This window comes from Phocoena phocoena, chromosome 13 (genome assembly GCF_963924675.1).
Source record: "Phocoena phocoena chromosome 13, mPhoPho1.1, whole genome shotgun sequence".
Classification (NCBI taxonomy): Eukaryota; Metazoa; Chordata; class Mammalia; order Artiodactyla; family Phocoenidae; genus Phocoena; species Phocoena phocoena.
This window is the reverse complement of record NC_089231.1, coordinates 76325017-76352163: the sequence shown is the minus strand read 5'-3', so window position 1 is coordinate 76352163 and position 27147 is coordinate 76325017. Positions and strand designations below refer to the sequence as shown.

Sequence of the window (27147 nt, the reverse complement as noted above, 5' to 3'; positions counted from 1 at the left end):
AACCATCACGAAAATAAACACAGAGATTACATCCCAAGCATTTATCGCGACCGACGTGAAATTTGGATCCTGGCTTTGGAATTTCTTTACAGTGAGTTGAGAACCAAGAGGCACTGGAGAATGCTCACGTCCTGTTTCCATCAATAAGCCAGCATTGGGTTTTTCTTAGGACTCTGCATCAGATCTTTGGGGTATTAAGGATTGGAATGTGTAATTTTACGATTTTCCAAAATGTGCTCTGGCCTTTTTCATATTATTCTTCCTTCTTTACTTGTAACCAGTCTGGAAGGGGATCAGAAACTCGGGAATGGTTAGTTTGCCTCTTTTTTTTTTCTCTTGCCAGGGTACCCTGCAGCTGTACTTTCTATTATTGAAGAGAGGAACGCCCTGGTTAAATGGAAAATCCAAAGGTTATGAGTCCAGCAACAATGGAAACATTCAGATTTATGGATCTTGGGGGGGTGGGTGGAAGGCAGAATAGAGGGAAGGGATCAAGGGAGGAGGTGGCCAGGACAAAAAAAGAAATAAGTCAAGAGAAGCAGTGTCTTTAAGACGCCCTCAAAACGCCCGGTTGAAAAGTGAAAAAATGTGGACACTTGCTCATCTGAATGTCTTCAAACATCTGGATGGTTGGCATCATGTAGCTAGAACACCTGGAAGAGTGATGACTGCATTTTTCACTTTTTTTTTTAGACCGATGTTTGGGCATCCTACGGGTCCCAGATATGTCACAGAAAGAGTCTAGTTAAAAATAAGTTTGCTTGGGCTTCCCTGGTGGCGCAGTGGTTGAGAGTCCGCCTGCCGATGCAGGGGACACGGGTTCGTGCCCCGGTCTGGGAAGATCCCACATGCCGCGGCGCGGCTGGGCCCGTGAGCCATGGCCGCTGAGCCTGCGCGTCCGGAGCCTGTGCTCTGCAACGGGAGAGGCCACAACAGTGAGAGGCCCACGTACCACAAAAAAACAAAAACAAAAACAAAAAAGAAAAAATAAGTTTGCTTGCTGTTAGGTGGGTACAACCTTTGTGTAGATACGTGTTATTTGGGGAGATTTTTGACTTACCTGGGGGTATCATTCGGAGAATGATGCGAGTGGAGGGGTTTGGTGGAACCCACACCTGTTGGTTTATAGTCCAGTGGGAAGCCGTAGGACTTCCTGTGGGGAGAATGACTGACTTGGAGCTTTACATCCAAGGAGCACCTGCTCTTCACAGTGTCAGCCTCCTGCCCTTACAGGTCCTGCCCTTGTTCAGGGGAGGATGGAGAGGGGCCAAGGATGTGTGTGGAGCAGGACCACAGCTACCAGTTGACCAGTACCTGGCACTTGGTAGAGGCTCAGTGAGTATCTGTTGGATAACTTGAGTGAGTGGCGTTGCGTAGTAGAAATCGAGAGAGCTTGGAGGCAAGGTGTGGTCGGCAAGGTGAAGCAGACCCAGCTTTGATTCCAGCCTCTGCTCCTTCCCAGCTTCGTGGCCTTGAGCAAGTCACTTCTCTGAGCTTCAGTTTTTGCCTCTAAGAGATGAGAACGAGAGCAGCCGCCTTGAGGAATGACTCTAGAAGATTAGAGTCGGGTCACTTAGTAGGTGCTTAATAAATCATGGCTCTTCTTTCTTCCCTTACTTAGTCCTGCGTCCTGCCCACATGCCATGAACCATCACAGTGGTGACAGTTGTGGGAGTGTCCCAGTGTTTCATTTTTCTTCATACTTGCCAAACTCAGGCATATTTCTTTTCTTTTCTTTTTTTTAAAATAAATTTATTTATTTTAGGCTGTGTTGGGTCTTCGTTGCTGCACACGGGCTTTCTCTAGTTGCGGCGAGCGGGGGCTACTCTTCGTTGCGGTGCACGGGTTTCTCATTGCGGTGGCTTCTCTTGCTGTGGAGCACGGGCTCTAGGCACGTGGGCTTCAGTAGTTGTGGCTCGCGGGCTCTAGAGCACAGGCTCAGTAGTTGTGGCGCACGGGCTGAGTTGCTCTGCGGCATGTGGGATTTTCCCGGACTAGGGCTCGAACCCGTGTCCTGTGCATTGGCAGGCGGATTCTTAACCATTGCGCCACCAGGGAAGACCAGGCATATTTCTTTCTTTTTTTTTTTATAAATTTATGTATTTATTTATTTTGGCTGCATTGGGTCTCTGTTGCTGCGTGCAGGCTTTCTCTGGTTGTGGCGAGCGGGGGCCACTCTTCGTTGCGGTGCGTGGGCTTCTCTTGTAGCAGAGCACGGGCTCTAGGTGCACGGGCTTCAGTAGTTGCAGCATGTGGGCTCAGTAGTTGTGGCTCGCGGGCTCTAGAGCGCAGGCTCAGTAGTTGTGGCGCACGGGCTTAGTTGCTCCGCGGCATGTGGGATCTTCCCGGACCAGGGCTCGAACCCGTGTCCCCTGCATTGGCAGGTGGATTCTTAACCACTGCACCACCAGGGAAGCCCAACCAGGCATATTTCTTAACGTTATTCATTAGAAAGAGGTTGGAAGTGAGGAAAGAAAAATTTCCAGTTTGGGGAGTAAAATTCCAGCCAAGGAATGAATCTGTATGAGGTTTACATCTTGGTAGAAACTCCCAAGTATTGCTTCCCTTGAAGGAAACACCTGGAGGTGTGTTATTACAGACGAGGTCTGCCATGACACAGGTGGTGTTACCCTGGTAACAAGAGCTGCCCTTGGTGATGGGTATCAGGAGATTTACATGCTCGATTTCATTCCTTAGCTGCCCAGTGAGGTAAGTATTGCTAACTCTGATTCAAAGGTGATAAAAATGAGTCCCAGAGATGGCAGATGCCTTGCTAGTGTCACACTGACATTAAGTAAAAGAGCCCGATGCAGACTCACGCATGTCTAAGTTTCTTAACCTAAGGTCTGCATTTTAGGGAGTCCTTGAGCCCCCTGAAGTTGTGTGCATCACTTTGGTCTATACATACAGTTCTCAAAACTTCGTGTTTCAGTTTATTTTTCTAGGAGAGAAAAGAGCCCAGCTCTTCTGTTAGTCCCCAGAGGGGTCGGTGACCCCAAAGTGGTTAAGGAAGACCCTCTTTCAGAGACAGAACTCTCTCTACTGCTCTCCACTAGGGATTAATCAGCGCTTACAGAAGGGAAGTGACTTGTTCAGCGATGAAACAGCGACACATGCATTGGTACCAACTCAACAGATCATAACTGGGTCCTTGTTCACATAAGGCATCAGGAAAGGATTTGGGGATCCATTCGGGCTCCCATCCATTTATCCACTTGTCCATCCACTGTTCCATCCATTGCACGAGTATTTGCTGCGTGTCTTTCTGTCTAGCATGGCATGGAAGAACAGGAATTTTGTCACGAGATTCCTAGGATTCTAATCTTAGCTCCACCGTTTATCAGCCATATAAGACCTTGGGCACGCGTTTCCTGACCTCTGTGTGTCTCCTTTCATCTGTAAAATGAGGAGACTGAGAGAACCCACCTCGTGGGGTTGTTGAGAAGATTAAACGGGTGACCTCGTGGAGAGTACTCAGAACAGTGCCAGGCAGAGTAAATGCTGTATGTGTTGTTACTGTTACTGTTGATGCTGTTGTTATTATTTTTGTCGCTAGGTACGTCCCAGGTTCTGGGAATACAGTGATGGGTAATCCAGACCATGTCTTGCCTTCGTGAAGTTCACATGCTGGAGAGGATGGAAGATAATAATAATAATTGTTATTTATTGAGTGTTCCCTTGTACCAAGCTCTGGACTAAGTACTTAATCTATATGTTCCCATTTCATTGTCAACACTTCCCTTTCTAGAAGGTGCTGTCATGACCCTTTCCATTTTACAGATGAAGAAACTGAGCTCAATTTCCCCAGTTTACTAGAAACTATACAAAGCATCTTTTCTAATGATTGCATTAATGTTCTATTGAGGGAATATACTGAAAATTATTTTTTAAAAAAAAAAAAAAGGAAACTGAGCTTGGAAAGGTCAAACTGTTTGCTTAGAACTCCGTAGCCCAAAGTCTTAGCTGTGACAGTCCACCCTCTTTTTATCAGAATGGAGGTTGGAGCTAACCATCTTCCGGACTTAATTCTTCCGTCCTTGGGCCAGATGGCTGTCTCTGCCTTGAGCTATGGGGTAGCTGATCGTGGCCTCACGGGTGTCTGTCCTCCTATCTCAGCAGATGAAGAATGTTCCACCACAGACCATCCCTATAAGAAGCCCTACATGGAGACATCGCCCAGTGAAGAGGACCCGTTCTACCGCTCCGGCTACCCCCAGCAGCAGGGCCTGGGTGCCTCCTATAGGACAGAGTCAGCCCAGCGGCAGGCCTGCATGTATGCCAGCTCCGTGCCGCCCAGCGAGCCCGTGCCCAGCCTGGAGGACATTAGCTGCAACGCCTGGCCCAGCATGTCCTCGTACAGCAGCTGTACGGTCACCACCGTGCAGCCCATGGACAGGCTACCCTACCAGCACTTCTCTGCTCACTTCACCTCGGGGCCCCTGGTCCCCCGGCTGGCTGGCGTGGCGAACCACGGCTCCCCGCAGCTTGGAGAGGGAATGTTCCAGCACCAGACCTCCATGGCCCACCAGCCTGTGGTCAGGCAGTGTGGGCCTCAGACTGGCCTCCAGTCCCCCGGCAGCCTTCAAGCGTCGGAGTTCCTGTACTCTCACGGCGTGCCAAGGACCCTGTCCCCGCATCAGTACCACTCGGCCGTGCATGGAGTCGGCATGGTTCCAGAGTGGAATGACAGCAGCTAAGGCGAGGGCTACTCCTTCACTGCCATTTCCGGAGGGAGGGGAGAGAGGGAGAGGGAGAGTCGCAGGGAGAACCCCAAGGACGAGACGTCTCATTTCACCCCATGTTCACGTCTGCACTTGAGAACCCCCCACCCTGCCCCAACACTGATGTAATCAGTCGAATTGAAACCACAATTCAAAAAATGTGACTTTGTTTTGTCTCAAAACTTAAAAAACCGCCAAGAGGAGATGAGTCTCTGCCTCCCCCGCCCCTCCCCCCACCACACTCATCAACCGGCCACATTCACACCACCTCCAGATGCCCTCCTTGATTTCTTTTCTTTCGGTCTCCAGAAAGTCCTGCCTCCTGGAGTGTTTGATCCTCATGCGTAGTTAGAGTCCTTCCCTGTCTTGGTGTTAATGTTGACGTTGTTATATAATAAATAATAATATATTTTTTTTCTTTCCATTTTCTTAACGGGACCCAGTCCCTTATTTTGGGGGAGGTCTGAGGCAAGTATGTTTCAAAATACGTATTTGTGCGGTTGCCCTCGAATACTCCTCCACCCCCAAACCTAAATCCGCAACCCTCCGCCTTGACTAAGAAATTACCTACCTCTGCCATGTGGTGTCTCCGATTTTGTCCTCCCTTCCCCATCCTCACGAAGTCCAGTTTCGCCTGCAACCAACCAGTGGAGTCAGGGTAACACCAGACTCCATCTGGCATCCTATCTTACTCGACCCTCCCTGTGTTCCCGGCTCCGTGTTTTTCCTGCCCGCTAAAACGTGGCCTATAGCTTCCCGACCGGAAAGCTTGCTTTGAAAACTTAAAAAGCCCCGGTTTGCATGCGGGCAGAACTGTGATAAGCAAGGCGCAAGCTCTGTGCTGACAAGAGTCGTGAAAAAGCCAAAATAAATATTCGTCTTGATAAAAAGACAAAGCCAGCCCCCAGCTTCCAAACCTCCATCACTGACGACCCAATCTGGATACAAAGGCAAAAGCCACCATCCTAAAGAAGCAGCCAGACGTGCTCACTGAGGAACGTTCTCCAAAGACATCACACCAGCACCAAATGCAGGCCCAAACTGTGGTTACTGAAAGCAGAAAACAGAATGAAAACAAGCATGTAAGTAAAATGTTATTGCAGGGTTCTTCAGATGTAATAGTTTACTGGTACTATTTATTTATAAATGGGAGTTCTAATTAAGTAATAACCTGAAATGAAATCCAGCATGGGATCTGGCCCAAAGCTTTTAATTTTATTGATACTCAAAACCAAGTTTGCATTGTTTTTTTTTTTTTTTTTCCTTTCAAATGTGCTTTGCTTTCTTGATTAAAAAAGTTTTGTTTTGTGTTTTTTTTAACTGACCCTAATAAAGAGAACAGGGTAATATGTGAGACTGCGTATGTTCAAGTACGTGAGAGTGTGTGTCTGTGTGTCATGTGAGTGTCTTTATGCGATGATGTCTTTTTATGTTGCTAAGGCGGGTGGGGGGGGTGAGAATTAAGTACTCGTTTCGTGTATTTGTGTGCCAGTTAAAGCCTAATAAATACCATGTGCTTAAAAAAGTACAGGGACTTGAACACCCGTTTTTTCTCCCCCGTTCTTTCCATGGACTGATTTGAGAGGAAATTTGGTGGAGGAAACTGCTCTCTCCGGTTGTTCTCAGGGGTATTTGGAATCCTATACTTGAGTGTAATGGAGCTGAGTATGTTTACCACTGGTTTAGGTCTCTGGAATGGAGATATCTGTTTTAACTGAATTTGGGTCAGCATCGGAAAGGAAAAATCATCAGGAATCCCAGCTGATCAAAAAATGATATCGGCCATACTATACATAACACCTAATCCTTGGTTTTCTGAAGGATCTCCTTCTTTGAGTTAATTTACTGCAATCAAGGGTTTTGGAGGTCCCGATATAAGCAACTTTACAGACCTTCAATGGATATTTACTTAAAACCCACGAATTTAGGCTGTGTGAGTTTGTCCTATCTAACACGTGTAGGGCAGAACAGAGCAGCAAATTGATAAGTAAATCAGTGCTGCAATTTTTTTCCTATTTTTATAATTTCAGCTCCCACACCTTTGAAATGATCTAGAACCACTGAATATGTCACATCCCCTTAAAACAGGAACAACTGGCTTGTTAATTCCAAATTGTTCACTTCATCAGGTCCCCCTGGACTTTTCCTAGGCAAAGAACTCCCAGGAAGTGTGAATTAATTATACAGAAATGACGATTCAGCTTCTTTCAAGTACAATGGAGAAACTAGGTCAATGGCCTTTCTGTCCCCACAGAGAATGCATGAGGAAAGTTTCACTGGATAAGTTCTGACTATACTCTAAACAGATACATACTTTGATGGGTTAAAAAAAATCTTTGAAAAAATTACCTTCTAAACTAATTTACCAACTATACAAGATAGGCAGTCTTACTCTTTCTCTTTCTGTCGTAAGAATAAGGAATTCATGTCCCCATCCCCAGCACTCAAACAATTGCCCCATAGGAAAAAATCATTAAAAGCACGTCCAGGGCTTCCCTGGTGGCGCAGCGGTTGAGAGTCCGCCTGCCGATGCAGGGGACACAGGTTCGTGCCCCGGTCCGGGAAGATCCCACATGCCGCGGAGCAGCTGGGCCCGTGAGCCATGGCCTCTGAGCCTGCACATCCGGAGCCTGTGCTCTGCAACGGGAGAGGCCACAATGGGGAGAGGCCCGCGTACCGCAAAAAAAAAAAAAAAAAGCATGTCCACAGCAAGTTTCATAAATCAAAAAAGGGACACTGTCCTCCCATAACAGATGCAGGCTGACCTCTTTGTGCTCCAGACAGTGGTAATAAAGGAGCTTTTCAGGGAATTGGTAGGTTTAAGGATGTCATATCCAAAGATTCATGTGGTTTTCTCGTCGTTTAGATGTCAAAAGACACAACACAAATTACTGTATTTCTATAATATGTTTAGTGGATGTTTGCTCTGGACTGGACATGTGATAATTACTGAGGACACAGAGATAGAGGTTGTGTCCTCCTGGAGCTTATGGTTTACTGAGAAAAACAGCCATTAGGTAATCATCTGCGTAAGTAAAGGATTGCAGAGGCGGGGAGAACTATGAAAGCAGCGTTCTTGACGTCATAAAGAGATAGGACATGGAGTCCTAACCTGGGTTAGAGGAGCTGAGTCCTGAGTGATGAGCAGGGATTAGCCAGGTGAAAAGTTGGGAGGGAAACATCTCAGGCAGAGGGAACAGCTTGTGCAAAGGTGCTGAGGCAGAAATGGTGATGGAGAAATGAGAAAACAGATTCATGGATGGGTAGTAATCACTGAGTCTGCATTCATTCATTTGTTCAACAAGCATGTGTTGGAGTCCCAGCCTGTGTGACAGATAGACACCCTTACTTGCTGAGGACCTACTAATGGTGTTGAGGTCTTTCCCAGTTTGTTCCCACTGCTGCATATGGCGGACTGGATTTGTGAGCCAGTAGGCTTCTTTGTATAATACCCGGGAGAGGAGTGTTATAGCATTCTTCTGGCTGCCTTGCCCAACACTGAGTACTCAAGTGCGTGACTCAAAATTATGGGGCAGAGGATCACCAGAGCCATCAGAGTCTCTGATCATTAGTATTCTTGAGCTCAGAGAGGTTGGGAACACCCATAACATCACACAGCTGGTGTGTGGCAGAGCTCAGCACGGAACCTAAGTTTGTCCAAGCCTTAGCTTCCTTGGTTACTAAAAGGAGTTATTTTACCTGCTTCAAAGAACTGTCATGAGGTTTAAATGAGATAATATCTCTGGAAATGTCCAGTTAAGTACCTAACACAGTACGTGCTCAATAAACACTTAAAAAGAAAGACTTAGATCCATGAAATGCAAGTTACATAAAACTTTGTATTCATTGATTTAGCAAATCCGTATTTAAAAAATAGTAATACAGGGAATTCCCTGGCGGTCCAGTGGTTAGGTCATGGAGCTTTCCCTGCCGAGGGCCCAGGTTCAATCCCTGGTCGGGGAACTAGTATCCCACAAGCTGCTTGGCATGGCCAAAAAAAAAGAGAATAATACATGTTGCTAATGAGGAAATAGGAAATTTCATAAACTCCTGGCTGGAATGAAGATAGATAAACTCTTCGGGAGGAGACTTTAGCAAAACAGATGAAAAGTCTTAAAAAGGTGCCAATCATTTAATTGGACTATTCTGCTTTAAGGAATTGGTCCTAAGGTCATAATCTGGGGTGTGCATAAATATTTATTTTCTGGGACGTTCATCATGATTTTTTTTTATCATGTTTTTTTAATCATACAAAACTGGAGACAGCCTTATTATACAATATGGAGTTGGGGTAAATAATTTAATGTCTGCCCATACAGTGTAATATCACTTTGCCATTGAAAACCACATTTGTGAAGACGATCTGAAAGTGTCAAGATCCATTGCGAGTGAAAGAACGGCTTACAAGAAGCATGCCCACCAGCATCTCAGTTTTATTAAATACAACAGCATTCATTCATGCTCAGAGGGAAAAAAAAAAAAAAAACAACAGGATGTGTAACCCAATAATAATAGCGGTGGGAATTGTGAGCGTTTAAAATTTCTTTGTGTATTTGAATATTTTCCATCTTTCTGTGATGAAGATGAATTCTCTTTATAATTAGGAATAGAATTAGTAAAATAAAATCTAGTTTATCTTTTGGTTGTTGACCCAGTCGAGTTTGTGAGGAAGGTGAGGCAGCGGTGTCTGCTTTGAGGATGAAAGGTTGGAGACTCCATCAGGGGTGATATTGGCCTCGGCAGCGACAGAGCTGGGTACCAGTACCAGTCAGCCGCCGGCTCAGCGTGGAATGTTCTCCTTGGCAGAAACAAGGACGCATCTGGATGTATCTCTGGCTCCGTTTTCTGGGATTGATTTTTGCAGGCTTGGTCCTCTTATGGGGCTGAACTATTGTCCTGGGAAAAGTGTCCTTCTCTTGTTAACAAATACACACCCACATATACACACACCCACACAGACACACAAGCACACACATACATACATACACACACACAAGCACACACACACACACACACACGTACGTTGAATCAGGCAGTTGTAAGAATCTCACCTTTGTTCTCTACCTGACCCGGCTTATAAAATTCACCTTACCGCTTAGTGCTTCTGCGACCTTGGGCAAGTCACTTAACCTCTTAGACCCTCCATTTAATCATCTATGAATCAAGGACAATAAGAGTACTTCTAAAAGAGTTGTTCTTGAAAGGATTCAATGAGACATGAGTGTAAAGAGCTGAGCACAGGGCCTGGTGTAGAGGAAATACTCAATAACTTTTAGCTAATAAGAGTATTAATTATTATTATTATTATCACCATTGTTAGGAGTCCTTCTCCTCCGCCCCTTCTTCCTCCTCTTGCTGGGAAATCTACCCTTATGTTCTTCTATTTTTATAGTAGACTTAAGCTCACTAGGGGTTAGGAAGGCATCACCACCACCATCACCATCATCACCATCATCACCTTCAACAATAATTAAAACATAGCTTTCCCGAGCAGGCTCCATATTGCAGACTATCTAAATAGCTAGCTTTGTAAGTGGCTTATCAACCCTGAATCTTCCGTGGCAACAAAGAAGGAAAAGACGTTTCTACATCTTAGAAGGCTGACAAGCCAGCACCTTTTCTGACCTCAGAATGCATTCTTATACCTCCTCAAAAAGCAGTCAGGCATGTTAATGCTACCGAAGATACGAATTTAAGAATGCTTGGTCCCTGCTCCTGGAACTGTAAGGGCTGAGGGTGAGAGATAGCCTGGAGAGTAGATTGAGGGTTATTCCTGACAGAATTTTAATATCTGACTGACACCCCTGCTACTGTTGATACTAGTACCAGTGATAGTAAGAGTGGCTTTCATTTAATGACCATAGAGTAAATGCCAGTTCCTGTACCAAGCAGCATACCTATATGGCCCCATAACTGAGATTGTAGGGGCCAATCTGATTCCTGTTTTACAGATGAGAAAGCACCTTAGCAGAGACTTCAGGTGACATGTCCAAGGTCACTCCGCTTATGACTGACCATTACATGCTGCCAGACTCCCTTATGTGGTGGTTGGATCCAAGCCACCTCTGCAGGACCTGCAGGAACAGGAGAAGATGGGCAGCTGGAGTGTGCCAGGGCGCGTGTGCCTTCAGGTGGCGTGTCCTTGGAGCCTTCAACCTCAGGGAAAGTAAAGGAGGTTTTGTGACTTGGTGGCTTCCTGGTCTCGGATGCCCAGCTAATCCTCTGGTTTGTGAGCAAGTTGTACTCACTTCTCCAAGCCTCAGTCTACACCTCTGTAAAATGGGGGCAATCAGATCTGCCTCCAGGCTTGGGGTAGGGGTTAAATGAGAGAGTTTAATGTGTTTATAGGAGAGACACACTAGGAGAGACTTCTTTCTTTAACTTTCATCACAGTTTACCCTTCTTCCTTCGTTCACTGCAGGCTTTCTCTCCTGGGGTCAGGAGAGCTTTGGGAGGGCAGGAATATTCCAGGCTCGTCTGATTGTATTTTCATTTAGAAGGTGTTCGTCGTCTGTGTCCTGAGTGAATTAATGAATGACTCAACAGATGTGCATCTCGGAGGACAGCACGTCAAGGACTCTGTGGTGGTGATTCTCGTGCCTGCTTTTGCATCCTCTCTGCCCACCTCAAGTTGCCGATGCAGTGAAGGGGGACAGCTGAGTACACGCTGACAGCGTGCCACCTCAAACATCCCCTGAGATCTGTAGCCACAATCAAGGAAGCAGGACAATCAGCCACAAAACCTCAGAGGCATGTGTGGAAAAACATTTATTTTTGCTCATGAACTAAGTGAGCAACTGAGTTCTTCTGTTGAATCAGCTGAGCGGTTCTGTGGATCATGGCCAAGTTCCGCTAGTCTTGGCTGGGCTTGTGTGCCGTGATCAGCCGATGGTTTGGCGGAGGGCAGGTTGGTCTAGGTTGTCCTTGGATGGGTGACTCGGTTCTGCTCCAAAGCCAGGAGTGTGTATGCTGTGCCTATAAGTCATTTACAGGCCTCCCCTTAACAGTTCTATAGCCGGGCTTCAACCAGAGAGGCAGAACCGGTAAGAGATGTACAGATATGTATTAAGAGCCTTATTGAAAGGAATTGGCTCACGTTTGTGGGAGCTGGTAGGTAAGTCTGAAATCCATAGGGCAGGCCATTAGGAAGGGCAGTGCAACTGAGTGGCTTAAATGACAGAAATTTATTTTCTCACGCTTCTGGTGGCTGGGAAGACCAAGAACATGGTGTGCTTTGTATTATAACCCCAGCTCACTACCCGGAGAACCCCATTTTAAAAAATCTTATTTATTTATTTTTAATTGAAGTAGAGTTGGTTTACAACGTTGTGTTGGTTTCAGGTGTACAGCAAAGTGATTCTATATATATAGACTATATATTCTCTCTATATAATCATATATATGTATTATTTTTCATATTCTTTTCCAGAGAAGCCCCATTTTTTTTAAACATCTTTTCTGGAGTATAATTGCTTTACAATGGTGTGTTAGTTCCTGCTGTACAACAAAGCGAATCAGCTGTACACATACATACATCCCCATATCTCCTCTCTCTTGCTTCTCCCTCCCACCCCCCTAGGTGGTCACAAAGCACCGAGCTGATCTCCCTGTGCTATGCGGCTGCTTCCCACTAACTATCTATTTTACATTTGGTAGTGTATATATGTCCATGCCACTCTCTCGCTTCGTCCCAGCTTACCCTTCCCCCTCCCTGTGTCCTCAAGTCCATTCTCTATGTCTGTGTCTTTATTCCTGTCCTGCCCCTAGGTTCTTCAGAACCATTTTTTTTTAAACATCTTTATTGGTGTATAACTGCTTTACAATGGTGTGTTAGTTTCTACTGTATAACAAAGTGAATCAGCTTTACGTATACATGTATCCCCATATCTCCTCCCTCTTGCGTCTCCCTCCCACACCCCCCATCCCACCCCGTCTAGGTGGTCACAAAGCACCGAGGAGCCCCATTTTTACCCTGAGTTTAAGGGTCCTGGAAATGTGAGATATTAATACTCTACAGACCTTTAGAGAAGAGGAAAATGAGGCCTTGGTAACTCCAAAGTGGAGGCGGTGACTTGCTGGAGGCCGGGAGGCTACTTAATGGCGAAGGTGGGGCAGCACCCGGACAAAGCCGCATGTGTTCTGGATTCCTTGTGTGATGAGTATTTGGTATTCTGTGACCTTCCTGCATCGGTCTTCCTTCTTTGGGAGATGGCACCCCGGTTCTTTGGGATGGTTTATATGGTTCTCGTTGTGTGTGGACAGAGCAGATGCTGTCAGGGCCCAGCCCTGTCTCCTGGGCCCATCCTCCGGGTCACCTGCAGCTTGGGTGAATGGTTCTCAGACACCAGTGACTGTCTGCTTCCTGCCTCGGGGTCTCTTTGCTTGATGCCTTTCTCTGGCCTTAGGTATGTGCCTGGCCAGGGAATTAAGTAATGAGGGACCGGAGTACCAACTTGTAAATATCCCAGCTTTCTGTCCCCTTGGCGGGACTCTTTTTGAGTATGTTTTGCAGTCTCTTACGGGGTCCCTAGCAGGACTGAGTCCCAGTGGCTCACAGAGGTGACCTGCTCGTTACCACGCCCTTCATTGGTTTCCTTTCCTGCCTTATCTCGCTTCTCACACCCTCACTCAAATAGACCACTGCACTCAAATCCTTTTTTTAGGGTCTGCTTGGAGGAAACTTACCCTAGGAGAGGAACACTTTAATCCAGAGCTCTCCCCGGCCTTAGACAAGAGGGTGGGAGCCCTTGACCCAAGCAAGGCTTATTGCCTCTCTCTCCCTCCTTCTCCCAGAAAGAGAATCTCGAGTGGAGAAATAAACAGACTGAAACTACTAGCGTACACTCAGTTTAGTCCCTAACAAAACTCTTTTTTAGTTCTTTCCACCTTGATCCCCCAGATTGTCCCTTTATTATAATTATGATTTTCCAATATTCCCTTCACCTCCGTTAGTTCCCTTTCAAAGCTGCCACCCACTCTTGTAAAGATTGATCAGGGAACACCCCTCAGAGCACGTCATTCACGTTGATAGTCTAGCCAAATGGGGCCACCTGAAGCTGTGCAGTGCACACCTGCCCAACTGTTCATGGTGGCCCTGTACCACTGATACTTTCAATACATGCTTTTCTTTAATATTGTACCATAGCGGATAAAACCTTGATATGGAAGTAGCCTTCTGTCTTCAGGTAAGTGAATGTCTAAACTATGGGCATGAGATAGTTGAAACAGCATTCAGGTATTCTTCAGGCTAAAGTTTGTCTCTAAAACAAGAGTCCAGAGGAGAAAGAACCAGGTGTCACAAGGGAAACTGGGGATAGAAGATTTGACTTTGCTTTCCCAATACCGACTGTATTCAGGGAGTGGGCCTTATTTCTGTTACTTTCATGAAGTTGAAATAACCAGCCCGAAGCCCAGCTGTTGCCAGCAGCCTTTCCCAACTCTGCCTGGTATCTACTTCCTTTCTCTGGAAAAAACATTTGTAGGAAAAGAAGGGGAGACAGAGAGAATGACAGAGAGACAGACAGAGACAGAGAGAGATAAAGGAACCTGAGAAAAGTTTTTACATTACTCTAATTTCTGAAACATAAAAACTATTCTTTTAGAGTAAATCCATTGTTTTCCCTGTGGCATTGAGGATAGAGAAATTCCTGGGAAAATAATTTGTCAAGTCCCCACTGATCAAAGATACATATGAAAGGAGCTCACCTTTTTTCCTTCCCAAGGAAAAAACCAGCCCCATCTAAGCTCCGAATGAATTGGCAATTCATTTACTGACTGTCAGATAAAGTAGCACAATCTCCACCACATCTTTAACTGGGACAGGACCAGAAGGAAGCAATTCTGTGCCCACCGAATGAACAAGCTGGGGGTATGTTAGTGATTAAGGACTCCTGGCCTAGGGGGAGGCAGAGAGATATGACTCAGATTCGAAAATGCACCATAAATCTCTCTCTTTTATTCAAAATGTGTGTTTTATAGTCGTTTCCTGGCCAATTCCTGCCTTGAATAAATATATAACATATCTGGATTTAGCTTTTAGGCCCAGAGCTGGGGTTTGTCTTGAGGGCCAAGTATTCTCGATATTTCCAAGAACTTAGCAAAGAGCAAATAATGAAGCTCTCCTTTCTTTCTGACTCACCAGCCACATCCTACACGGAAAATAAAAATAAGAGGTCAGTGCTAATTGGGCAGAGAGATATAAAGCAACACCTGGTCAGCTGGGCTAATTTCCTGTATTCTCCAAACAGGCTGCCACTTTACCCTCTCCCCCGACACTTCTCAGCCAGGTACACCCCCAGTGAAGTTACCAGCTCCGAGCCATTGACAGCATTTCGTTAGATCGACACATACTAACTCAGACATTTGGTGGAAAACTTTGGTTTGGAGGATTAAGGTTTATAAAAAGGTTTTTAGGAGATTTCCATTTGATTGCATCCATTCTCTTGTTCCCTCTTGTTATCAACTTCAGTTGAGTTTGGAGTTCAAGCCCCAGAGTGCTTTACAGTCCCGATTATTGAGGGTTCATTATACACTCAGCATTTTACATGAGTACCATGCGTAGGGTCCAAACTTGCTATGGAGCGTTTTAGAAGTCAAGACCAAAAGGGAGACCTACTCACTCACAAGATTCCCGATATAGCCCTGGGAGGTGTGCAGGGACCATTCTTAGTCCCATTTTACAGGTGAACAAATAGGGGCTCCGAGGGGCTGTCGCTCGCCCAAGTTTTCATAGCTGGACTAGACAAACACTTCTACTTCCTCCAGCCCCGATGCCGGGCACTTGCCGTGTACCTACTGCAAAGCCCAAATGGCACGGTCCCTGCCCTTCAAGAGATCTCAGTCAAGTGTGACATTAAATGTCTTGTGCCCAGATTCCTGAGAGTTAGCTCAGAGCCTGGCAAGAAGTGGGTGCTTAGACTTTCTGCCAAATTCCCCAATTCCCGACAGCCTGGCTGATCTAACTTGGAGAGAATGTTAATCTTGATATATATGCAGAAGTCGTTGAATACTCTCTTATTTCTCAGAGAAAGCTGCACTTGAGAACGCTCGGTGGTCAGAGGAGACATTTGAGGGAGGACAGAGCTGAATCTTGTAGAGCCTTCATGCTACAATACCATGTCAGGATCTTGGTGTGCGATGAGGTTCAAAAGGCTGAACATGGAGGCACGTGGGGTGACTCTACCTGTTACAGCTGAGTCAGACTGCCCAGAATGGAACCCCACCTCTGCCACTTCTCCACCATGCCAGATCTGGTAAACCTCTTTAATTTCCTGCGCTCTGGTTTCTCTACTTGTAAAATATTGATAAGAGGATTGTTTGTGAATTAAAGCAGTGAAGGCATAAGGAAGGATCTGTTTACACGGCTCTCAGCACAGAACAAACACTCAGAAAACGGCATTGATGACAGGCATTGTCTATCTCCTGCCTATTTCCATCAAGAATCTTTGACTGCAAAAATGCATGCAATCCACAGGTGGCAAATAATAAAATAATGAGGCCAAGAGTGATTAGTATATGTCAGTGAGTTCCATTTGGTCGCGTGTGATAGACTATATTTTCCAAAAGTGGCCACCACAATATTTTTGTCCCACGCTGTCTTCCAGGGCCATGATGCTTCTCCCATCAAGAGATGGAGTCTGGGCTGATTCATTTCGTTGTGCAGTGGAGGCTAACACACATTGTAAGGCAACCGTACTCCAATAAAAATTAATTAAAAAAAAAAAAAGAGATGGAGTCTGATTCTCCCCTTGACTTTGGGCTGGACTGACTTCTGGCAATAGAATGTGATGGTGGTGGGGTAATGTTCCCCAGCACTAAGGACTGAGCTAAACACAGGCCAGGCCCAGGGTAGGCGACAGGTGATGACCCCTTCAGTTGGAAGACCTCCCAAGGCTAGGTCATAAAAGCTGATACAATTTCTGCCTAACTTGCCCCTGCACTGGGACACTCACTCTTGAAACCCAGCTGCCGTGCTGTGAGGAAGCCCAAATGAGCTTATCGGGAGAGCCCACGAGGAGCAGCCCATGTGGAGAAGAGCTGAAGCCCCAAGCCTACGGCCAGCACCCAGCCCCAGACGTGCGAGCGAAGAGCCTTCAGATCATTCTGCCCTCAGCTCCCGGCACCGTGGTACCGAGACTGCCCTGTGCCGTGCCCTGTCTGAATCACTGACCCACGGGATCCGGGAACGTCAGCAAAGGTTGTTTTACGTCACTAAGTTTTAGGATATGTCGCTTCTCGGCCTTCGGAACTGGAACATCCTGTGTAGTTAAGAGAAATATATTTGGCACTGAGTCTTCGAGCTGCCAAAAACGAGGAGGGAAGTATAGTTAGTTACGAGAGCCCTAAGAGTTCATAAAAGACAAACACATCGAGATGTTTGCTAAACACCAGGAGGGAGATTTCCCTTGGGTCCTCATAAAGATGATGTAGCGCTGTGTAGTTTTGTGATTTTCTTGAGGGTACCATCGTGTTAATGAAGCCCAGTAGCAAATATTACAGGACTGTCTCTCTTGGGTTCCTTGGATGTGCTACCACCCTAAATCACAGTTTGACAAAATCAAGTGGTACAGAGGCCAAAATGATAAAATCTGGTCATTAATGGCTCTGCAGGTCTGGCTTAATGTAGAGGGATATGTTGTAGAGGTCAGTAAGCCCTTGGGGTCATGTCTTTATTGTCAGTACCCAGAGCAGAATCTAGCACCAAGGCGATAAAAGTATTTGTTGAATGAAAAGAGAACAAATCCTTCATCCAGAGGAGTTGCAAGAAATACCCTGGTTAAAGAGGTAAGACGTCAGCTTTGGAGCCGAGAGAAATCCACGTTCAAATTCCCCCGACACCTCTGATTAGCGGTGTGGCCCTCGGTGAGTTACTTAATGTCTCTGAGCCTGGCTTCCTTATCTCTGAGACAGGGAGAGTCATAGCCCCCATTTCACAGGGTAGTAAGAGCCACAGCTGGTTGTTAAAGGATCATGGGGCCGGATGGCTGAGGTCCCTTTGAACAGCAGCAAACAGCTTTTCTCTTCTGCTCACTCTCTCTTTCCTGGATTTCACACTCTCCCCCAGCCACTTGAGAGAGACAAGTTTCAGTTTCAAGTGGTTCCCCTGGGAACGGGGCCCAGGTAGGGAGCCAGTGCTGAGCTAAAAACAGGCCTGGCCTAGGGTGGGGTGACCTTCCCCCTCTGCGAGCTGCGTGTTGCTCTTCGGGGAAGCTGGCCGCCAGGGTGCCCGGTCCTAAATGCCTCACTCACTTCCTCCCCTCCCCCAGCATCGCCTGGTTAGCACTCCTCTCCAGGAGGGGCTGTAAGTACTTTAGACAACGGGCTGATAGTGTCCAGGAGATAGATGGGGCCGCCGCTTATCTTGCTTAAAGAGACACAGCTGGCTGGGTCTGTTGCTTCTCCCCTTCCTCTTCCTCCCCAGCCTGTGAATTTAATTTTCTTACACACACACGCACACATACATGCACACACACAGGCAAGCACATGCAAGCGTACATGCACACAGCCTCTGGGAATCTTCTTTCTGTTTCTTAGGACCACTTGCCTTGTCTTCCTCCCTCTCGTCCATCCTTTTCATGACCTATAAAACTCAGAGAGCCACCCGGACACAGACCGTGGTCTTCAAAAGCCTGAAAAGTATAGGCTGGAAATTTGAGGTGGGCACGGGGATGAGAGAAGTATCCTCCCCTCCCCTCAGCAGAACTGCCTTAAAAGAGAAAAGGAGGGGCTTCCCTGGTGGCGCAGTGGTTGGGAGTCCGCCTGCCGATGCAGGGGACACGGGTTCGTGCCCCGGTCCGGGAAGATCCCACGTGCCGCGGAGCGGCTGGGCCCGTGAGCCATGGCTGCTGAGCCTCTGCGCGTCCGGAGCCTGTGCTCCGCAACGGGAGAGGCCACAACCGTGAGAGGCCGCGTACCGCAAAAAAACCCAAAAAAACAATAAAAGAGAAAAGGAGAAGGAAGGAGGGAAGGAGGGAAGGAGGGAGGAAGGAAGGAGGGAAGGAAGGAGGGAAGGAGGGAGGAAGGAAGGAGGGAAGGAAGAAGGAAAGATATACAGAAAATAAAGAAATCGGTTCCTTCTCACCCTTATTTGATAGTCCCTTCTACTCCAGACCTCTGGGCTCATATTCTAGATTCTAGAATTGTGTTCCAAACATGATAGGATTCCTGGGCTTTGGGGCTGCAGGAGGTATTTGAAGGGAGAGATGCTCAGGGTTCAAGCCCAAATTCTAAGTCCAGACTCACAGAGACAAAGGGGCAGGCTGTTGGCTGGCAGGATATTCCTGGAAAATTAGACATTGTGAATTAGTGCCGGAACTTTAGAGCCATGTGAACTCCAAGAAAAAGTATATATCCTCTGTAACCCTTCCCTTCTGGGTTCCCGCCCCTTCTGGGTTCCCACCCCAGAGCAGTTGTTCTCAGCCAGGGGCGATCTGGATCCCCAAGGGATATTTAGCAGTATCTGGAGACGTTTTTGATTGGCGTGATGTCCTGGTGTCTAGGGGGTGGGGGCCAGGGATGTCGCTCAACATCCTCCAGTGCACAGGACAGCATCTCACCCCAACCAAGAATTACCCAGCCCAAACGTCAACCGTGCAGAGGCTGAGAAACCCTGTCCTGGAAAAATACCAGCACAGATGCATAAGAGAGGATGTACAAAGAAGTGCCCAGAAGGCTTTTTTTAAATCAGCAAAGGGCTTGGAAATAGCTTAAATATGGCATGAATAGGCGACTAGCTAAATGAATCAATCTTGACTCTGGTTGCAAGTTAACATCGCTGGAATTGTAACATTCTGATACCTAGTTCCTGCCTTTACATCTCATTCAATTTGTCTGGGGTGGGGCCCAGGCAATCATAATATAAAAGACTCCCCCCAACACACAGACCTTGGTATTTTAACATGCAGCTAGCGTTGAATAAACTAGGTTCTCTCCACCTTCAGGAGTGCTATGCAGCAGTGAAAAAGAGTGAGGTTGATGTGTTTGCAGCTCTATGGCAAGATTCCCAGAAACGTCACTAAATGAAAAAAAAAAACCAGTTAGAGAATCATAGGTTCAACGTGCTGCCCTTCAGAAAAAAACAAAATACAGCAGATCAACACACCCCACTGGAAAAGTCTACATACCAGTAATATATACACATGCAAACTAAGGCTACCTATTGTATGACGTATAGGGTATAACAAGCATCCAATGAGTTTTAGAAAGATACATACATCCTGAAATGTGGTCCAAGGTTACTTCCTGGGAGATGCTGAATGGACCAAGATGAGGGTGAGGTCCATGTGACCTGATCTGCAAGGTGAATTTTTTTCAACAAGGAGAACGTATTCATGACTGTGTAAGTAAAACTTCATTAATAATAGGAAATCAGAGGAGAAAATTGGGTTTATAGTCACTTAAGACCATCGAAATCCAGAGAGGTCCAATATTGCCAAGGGCATCGGGCCTTTCTCAGTTGTAGCCTGGGCTTATTTATGTATTTGATATCTGGAGGCAGCGGCTTCTCCCCAGCTCCCCTTCCTCTATCCCCAGCTTTGCGGCTGTCCAGAGCCTCCGCATCTGCCCCAAGCAACGGACAGCTGATAGGAGCAGAGGCTGAGAGCTGCTCGTTTTATTAAGTGTCATGTCCAGGGAGCTTAAATTGCTGGATTTCTGTCTCTCTCTCTCTCTCTCTCTCTTCCTAGAAGGCACCTGTCAGCGATCAAAGCTGTTCTGCCTCTCTGGGCAAAGTGGGAAAGATCAGAGGGGGCTGGGGAGGCTGCCCTACCGCAAGGAGCGGAAGAGCTCCACCTGGATTCGAGAAGGAAGAAGGGAAGGGCTTGAAACGGCAGTGGCAGGCAGTGGGGATGACTAGGAATTTCTTGCACACCTACTAAGCGCCAGGTCCCGTGCAGAGTGATGAAGATTAAAAAAACGAAAAGGCATATAATCATCTCTGCCTTTTGGGAGATGAATAAACATTCATTTCTCTCCTTAACAAGTATTTGTCGTGCACCTACTGTGTGCCAGCCTTTGCTAGGTACTGGGGATCCACATTCCCATTACTCTAATAGCAATACTTATATTACACAATACTTAATACACAATATGCCAGGCACTGTGCTCAGCTTTTAATATATGTTATCATTTAATCTTTAAGACAAACTTATGAAGCAGATTTTATTCTTATCCTTATGTACATGAAGAAAAGGAGGCACAGAGAGGTTAAGGAACTTGCTCAAGGTCACACAGCTGATATGTGGAAGAGCTGTGATTTAAATCCATGTAGCTTGGCTCTTCACTCCATTATGATTTTGGTAGGGAATGTGGACACCATCCCTGGCCCTCTTGGAGCTGAAAGACAAGTGTATGTGTGCTGGGAAGTGGGAAAGTTAGATAGACTCAGATTAACCACCTGGAAAAAATGTTAATTTATGTCATGGTGTGGGGACCGGAGCAAAGGATGCTCTGAGGAAGTTTGTTCAGCTGCAATCTGAAAGGTAAGTAGGACTTAACTAGCAAAATAGGGGGACAATTGTTCTCTAGGCAGAGGGAACAACAGCATGTGCAAAGGTCCTGAGGTGGGACTGAGCTTAATCAATTCTTGGAACAGGAAGAAAAAGTCAGTGCAGCTGGAGTATAGGGGGCCTGCAGGCAGGGTAAGGAATTTGGTCTTTACTCTTCAGAAAATGGAGAAACATGGCAGGGTTTCCAGCAGGGGAGCTTTATGAAAAGCTCACTCTGGCTCTAGTGAGGAGGGCATGGGGCATTTCAGTACAGTAAATGAGAAGGCGGCTACAGAAGGAGGGGACCCTTCACCCATCGGGCTCTCCTTTCTCTTCCTGCTCCTTCCTTTCCAGCTGCCACCTCTGACTGCCCCCCCCCACTACCGCACCATTCCCCAAATGCTGCTGGAATATCTACATCCACTCAGCACACAGGTGTTCTGTTTTTGCCCTGTTTACTGATATGTGCCCACATGTGGCCTCAAGTTGTTTCATGCATGGCAGCCTTGTCTCTCTGAGTAGATTGGGGTATGGATGACCGGATACCCACCTTTGAGGCCTCTCAGGCAAACGCTGTCATTCCTTGCCTTTTTTTTTTTTCACCCTGATCAAGGCAGCAATATGCCCATGGCAATCCCATTCTTTTTTTGCTCAAGTACTAGCTTTCCCAGCTTCCCTTGCAGCAAGAAGTGGCCACGTGATTCAGTCCTGGCCAAAAAGTCGTGGAGGAACCCTGTTCGGGGTGCTGCTAAAGAAAAATTTCCTTCTTTTTAAAAGGAAACACTTTGCTGTTGGCCCGTTCCTCTCTGAGTCAGACACTGGAGTGAAGTGTGATATTTGGTGCTCTGGCAGCTATCATGTGACCACGAGACAACAAGGATGAGATTGAAAGCCAACATGTTAAATATGGTGAAGAGAAAGGATTGAAAAAGTCTGTAGCTTTGATAAAATTATTGAGCAGCTACAACAGCTCTGGAAAGTTTTACCTTCAGATTTCTTGTTAAGTGACATTGTAATATACAATATATTTTAATGCTGTTATGGTTTATTTGTCTGTTACCTGCAGCTGAACATATCCCGAATGACAGAGCATGATAGGAAAGATAGGAGCCTCAGAGACCATCTCATTCAATTGTCATCTTGGACACAGGAGAAAACTAAGGTTCAGAGAGGGGGAGGGGCTGGTACAGGTCACACAGCAAATCACCGGCAGAGCCGAAGGCCAGAACTTCTGCCTCACTGGTCCAAAAGGAAACCTAAGATATCCCAGCCTGGCACTCTTGTTTGTGATTCCATGGGAAGGTCTCAGTGGATGACAGGAACACTCAGGAAATGTACACTCTCACTCCATTTCCCATTTACAGAGACGTCAGGTACATTAGGGAAGAAGCCAGAGGTGTCTCAGGTTTCTTGTTGTCATTGACATAGGGGAAATAAAAAGTCTTTAAAACAACCATGTATATTAGCTTAAGCCTATGGGCCAGGGATTGAGAAACATTAGATCTGGGTGTAAATACATCAGGCAGTAAGGAAGGAAGTGTTGTCAATCAACCATCTAAGTCGATACACATTCATCCATGCCTCCAATGAAGTTCTAAGAAAGGTTCAGCAAAGCCAGTGGGGAGTCTGTGAATGAAGCCATTCATCCGAGGAATCCCACATCTCCCAGGAACACATCTGCCTTAGTATCTCCGCTGTGCTCAGTCCTTGGAGAAGCAGCTCAAGGGAAGTGTCGCTTTGGTGCAAATCTGGTGATGGATTTCAAAGTGCAGCGGCTGGAACCCTTGGTCAATTACTCTCCCTGTAGTTTGGGGGTATGTGAGGTATATTCTCATGGCTACCACAGCATCATTTCATTCAATTCTCCTATCTCCCCTCTGAAGTGGCAACCTAAACTGATTTAGTTAGAATGCATTAGGCTGTCCTAAAGAAAACTTGTCCCATAGCGGTCTCAAGGCAGGGCAGCACCGGGGCTGATTAAATCAGTGACGTCAGTCCAATCGAGGATCCATTGTGGGTGCCAGCTGACTTCAGCAGTTACAGTTTCTACAATGAGTCAACAATGTCCAGGGTAAGCAGAGCAGGAGCTGCCCCTCCTGTGTCCATTTCCTAGAAGCCCTGACACACACCTCAAATCTCACTGGTCAGAATTGGCTAAGGAGTCTCTTCCTAAAAGGATCACTGGCAAGAAGAGGATTTTCATAATAGGCTTAGTCTAAGCAGGATGCAGCCCAGGGGCTGAGATCTGCCTCCCCAGAAGCACAGGGTCCCTTGGAGGAGGATCAAATCAACAAAATCAGGGTTTTGTCAACAAAGTGGAGAAGGGAACACACGGGTACTGGATAGATGTCACAGGTTGGATTCCCAGAAGCAGAGCCTGAGATGGGGTTTAGTGTGCAAGAAGTTTATTAGGGGGACTTCCCTGGTGGCGCAGCGGTTAAGAATCCGCCTGCCAATGCAGGGGACCGGGGTTCGAGCCCTGGTCCAGGATGATCCCACACGCCACGGAGCAACTAAGCCTGTGTGCCACAACTACTGAGCCTGCGTTCTAGAGCCCGTGAGCCACAACTACTGTGCCCACGTGCCACAACTCCTGAAGCCCGTGTACCTAGAGCCCGTGCTCCGCAACAAGAGAAGCCACCGCAAGGAGAAGCCCGCGCACCGCAACAAAGAGTAGCCCCGGCTCGCCGCGACTAGAGAAAGCCTGCGTGCAGCAACGAAGACCCAATGAAGCCAAAAATAAAAATGACCGTACAGAGAACCTCGTACTAGTTATAAATTTAGCAGCTTAGAGTAGCCCATGTTTAGTATCTCACCATTTCCTTGGGTCAGGAGTCCAAGCACAGCTTTACTTGTCCTCTGATTCGAGGTCTCTTGCACGGTCAAAATCAAGATGCTGGACAGGGTTGCGGTCTCATCTCAAGGCTCAGCTGGGGAAAGATCCACTTCTAAGGTCACGTGGCTGTTGGCAGAATTCGGTTTCTTGCAGGTTGTAGGACTGAGGGCCTCAGTTTCTCGTGGGCTGTTGGCAGGAGGACACGTTTGGTTCTTTGCCGTGTGGGCACCCCCCCCCCCCACCATGGCCATTTGCTTCATCAAAGCCAACAAGGGAGAGAGTCTGCTAGCAAAACAGATGTTGCAATCTTATGTGATGTAATTGAGCAAGTGACATTATGTCACCTTTGCTACGTTCTATTGTTAGAAGCAAGTTACAGGTTCTACCCATGCTCACGGAGAGGGGATTGTACAAGAACGTGAGGACCCAGAGGCAGGAATGATGGGAAAACCATCTCAGAGTCTGTCCACCACAAACTCTGAAGCTGGGCTGGCCCTTCAGAGTTGTCCTGAGTTGGGTCAAGGGGGTCAGGTCTTTCTGTTTCCCCACGGACCTGTCATTGGACGTAGGCTGTCCCAGGAGAGGGTCGTGACCTCGGATGAGATGGTTTTCTGCTGATGACACAACTCCTGACAGCTGAGGGCTATCAGCTGGCGATCTTTCCAGTGGGGAGTCCGAAGGGGGCACGGAGAAGCCACAGCAACCACGACAGCACACAGCCGACAGGATGTGCTGCAAACATTACCACTATTTACAAGTGAGGAAGTGAACGTTAAGACTTGACCAGGTCCACACGTTAGCATGTAATTAAACCACATTCTAACTCAAATCTGCCTGCCTCGAGAGCCCATATGCTAACCCGTTTTATGGTTTATTCCCTGACGGAACTTAAAATCTAGTTGTGGAGCAAACTGATAGCCTGATTTGCAATTAGCTAGGTATAATCCCAACAGTCGATGTTCCTTGCCACCAGGTATAGCGTACCGCTAATCACAGCATCTGTGGCATTTACAAGTAAAAGTGAGCTAGGGAAGGTGACACCTAAGTGGGTTGCAGTTATATTTCGAAAGCTAATAGACTTTTCTGAATCTAATTGCGTTAGTCAGGGTAGGCTAAGTAATGCTGCAGTAACAAACTCTCCAAGCTCAGTGGCTTAATTCTCTCACTTGTATCAGAGTCTAGTATGCGTTGAGCATTTTCGGCTGTTCTCCTCCAAGTGGTCATTCAGGGATGCAGGTTCCTTCCATCTTAAATACATAGTCTCCTAGGTGACCAAAGAAAGAGCAGAAGGTTATAGATATGCAGGAAGTGTCGTGGCTGAACCTGGAAGCAGTAGATATACATCTACCTCCCTCCCATTGGTCTGGACCTAGTCACATGTCTTTAACCTAACAAGGGATCCCGGGAAATAAAAGATTGAAATGGCATTTTCTGAATACATAGCATTATCTCTGCTACACCCGTCTATGTGTCCAAAAAGGAGGCAGACAATGTGAAATGTGAACTCTCTAAAGCTAACTAATATTTACAATTGTGTTTGGAAGGCCCATCCCTTTAAGTCCATATGGAATATGGAATATTTGCTGGTGGAAAAAAGTCAAATGGCCTATATTTACCAAGCCTTTGGGCATTGATAAAGACCATCGTCTCATGCCTTCTGAGTCGGTTTGACCCTCTCCCGGGTTTCCTGACGTTCTCTGCAGTCTGTGGATCCCGAGAGCCTCAGGTTGGAACCAAGAGACCCTGGGAAGGAAGAAAAGCTACCTGGCTTTAAACTATTTCCAGACGAAGGGGCTCTCAGCACCTAAGCCTCAAGGGAAGAGACACTCGCCTTGAGAGACTGTCTGAGCCAACACCTGGAAGAGATTGATTGAGAGACAGTTACCACGGCTGCATGATTTATGAGGAGGAGACATTGTAGCCAAGGTGCGCGGGCAGGGGGCTGGGCAGGGTGAGTACAAGCGATGCTGGGTACTTACTGCTGGGTCAGGAAACACTTGATAGTGTTCTACAGTGGGAGTGGGGCTCGTGGCTGAGGGAGGCGGAAGGGCCAGACAGCTGGCTCCAAAGCCAAGTGCGGAGGGGGCTGTGGGATGTGGAGCGCTTCTCCCAGGGATGCTGGTTTCGGTGGGACCCAGGGCTCAGCCTTGCTGCCTCAACATTCATCATGTGGATGAATGGTCCCGCGTGAAATATCACATCTGTCAGGGGCCCTCCGCACTTGCTGGCATCCATCGCTCCAGCTCCAGCTCGCGTCCATCCAATGTCTACTTAGTGCCAAGGGCTCATTCACAGTGTCTGAAACCACACATCTCCGGGAGAAGGGGTGTTCCTCCGGCTTGCTGCCCTCTGCATCTCGCTCTCTCTTTCTGAATTAGTAAGAGTGTTCTCTTCCAGGAGCTTAGCTGATCCTGTGGCCTTTGGCTGGATTGGTGACTTCTTGTGAATTTCCTAGTAATTGTCCACCTTGAGTTCCCATCTGGAAAGTGGGGAGGAGTGGGTCTTCTTTGCTTGCCTCACTTGCAAGGATATAAGCAGAATACTAGTTTAATGCTTAAGGCCAAGGGTTTTAGACATGAGTCGGAGCGCTGGCTCCACTACCTGCTAGCTGTGTAGCCTTGAGAAAGTTGCTTGACCTCTCTGAGAGAGTCTCTGCTTAATTACCTATGAAATCAGTGACAGCTACCTCTTAATGTCCTACAGAATTGATATGATGATACAGGCAAGTTGCTTACCTCAGGAGCTGGTACACAGCATGAAGTCAACAAATGAGACATCAAATAATGACTACTGATAATATTAATATTAAGGTTGGCTAAAGGGCGTGCACGAGAAAGTGTTTACAAACACGTTGTTACCGTTGGTTACACACCCAAGGATCGTGCCCAGCTCTGTCAAAGAGGTAAGTTCTAGGATCTCGGCAAACGTTCGTATGGCTCCCTTTAGCAGGCTTCACACATTTTGGCCAAACTCCTATCAGCCGGTTGGAGAACTGAGCCTGAATAAATCCATATTGAATTTCTATTGTCTAGAGGATAGCCTTCGGGAAACTGCCATCATATATGTCTTTATAGGTCAGTGGAGGAGAGGTTTAAATAAACAAATG

General features: G+C 46.8%; 1 protein-coding gene across 1 annotated transcript in view; it reads left to right on the top strand.

Moving 5' to 3' along the window:
* TBX5 (T-box transcription factor 5) overlaps positions 1-4697 on the top strand; it is a 43498-nt gene extending 38801 nt beyond the window's left edge. Inside the window, exon 8 of the mRNA XM_065889875.1 lies at positions 4120-4697. Within this exon, the coding sequence (XP_065745947.1) occupies positions 4120-4697 (578 nt within the window). The remainder of the gene's footprint in view (positions 1-4119) is intronic.
* Positions 4698-27147: the final 22450 nt, after the last annotated feature.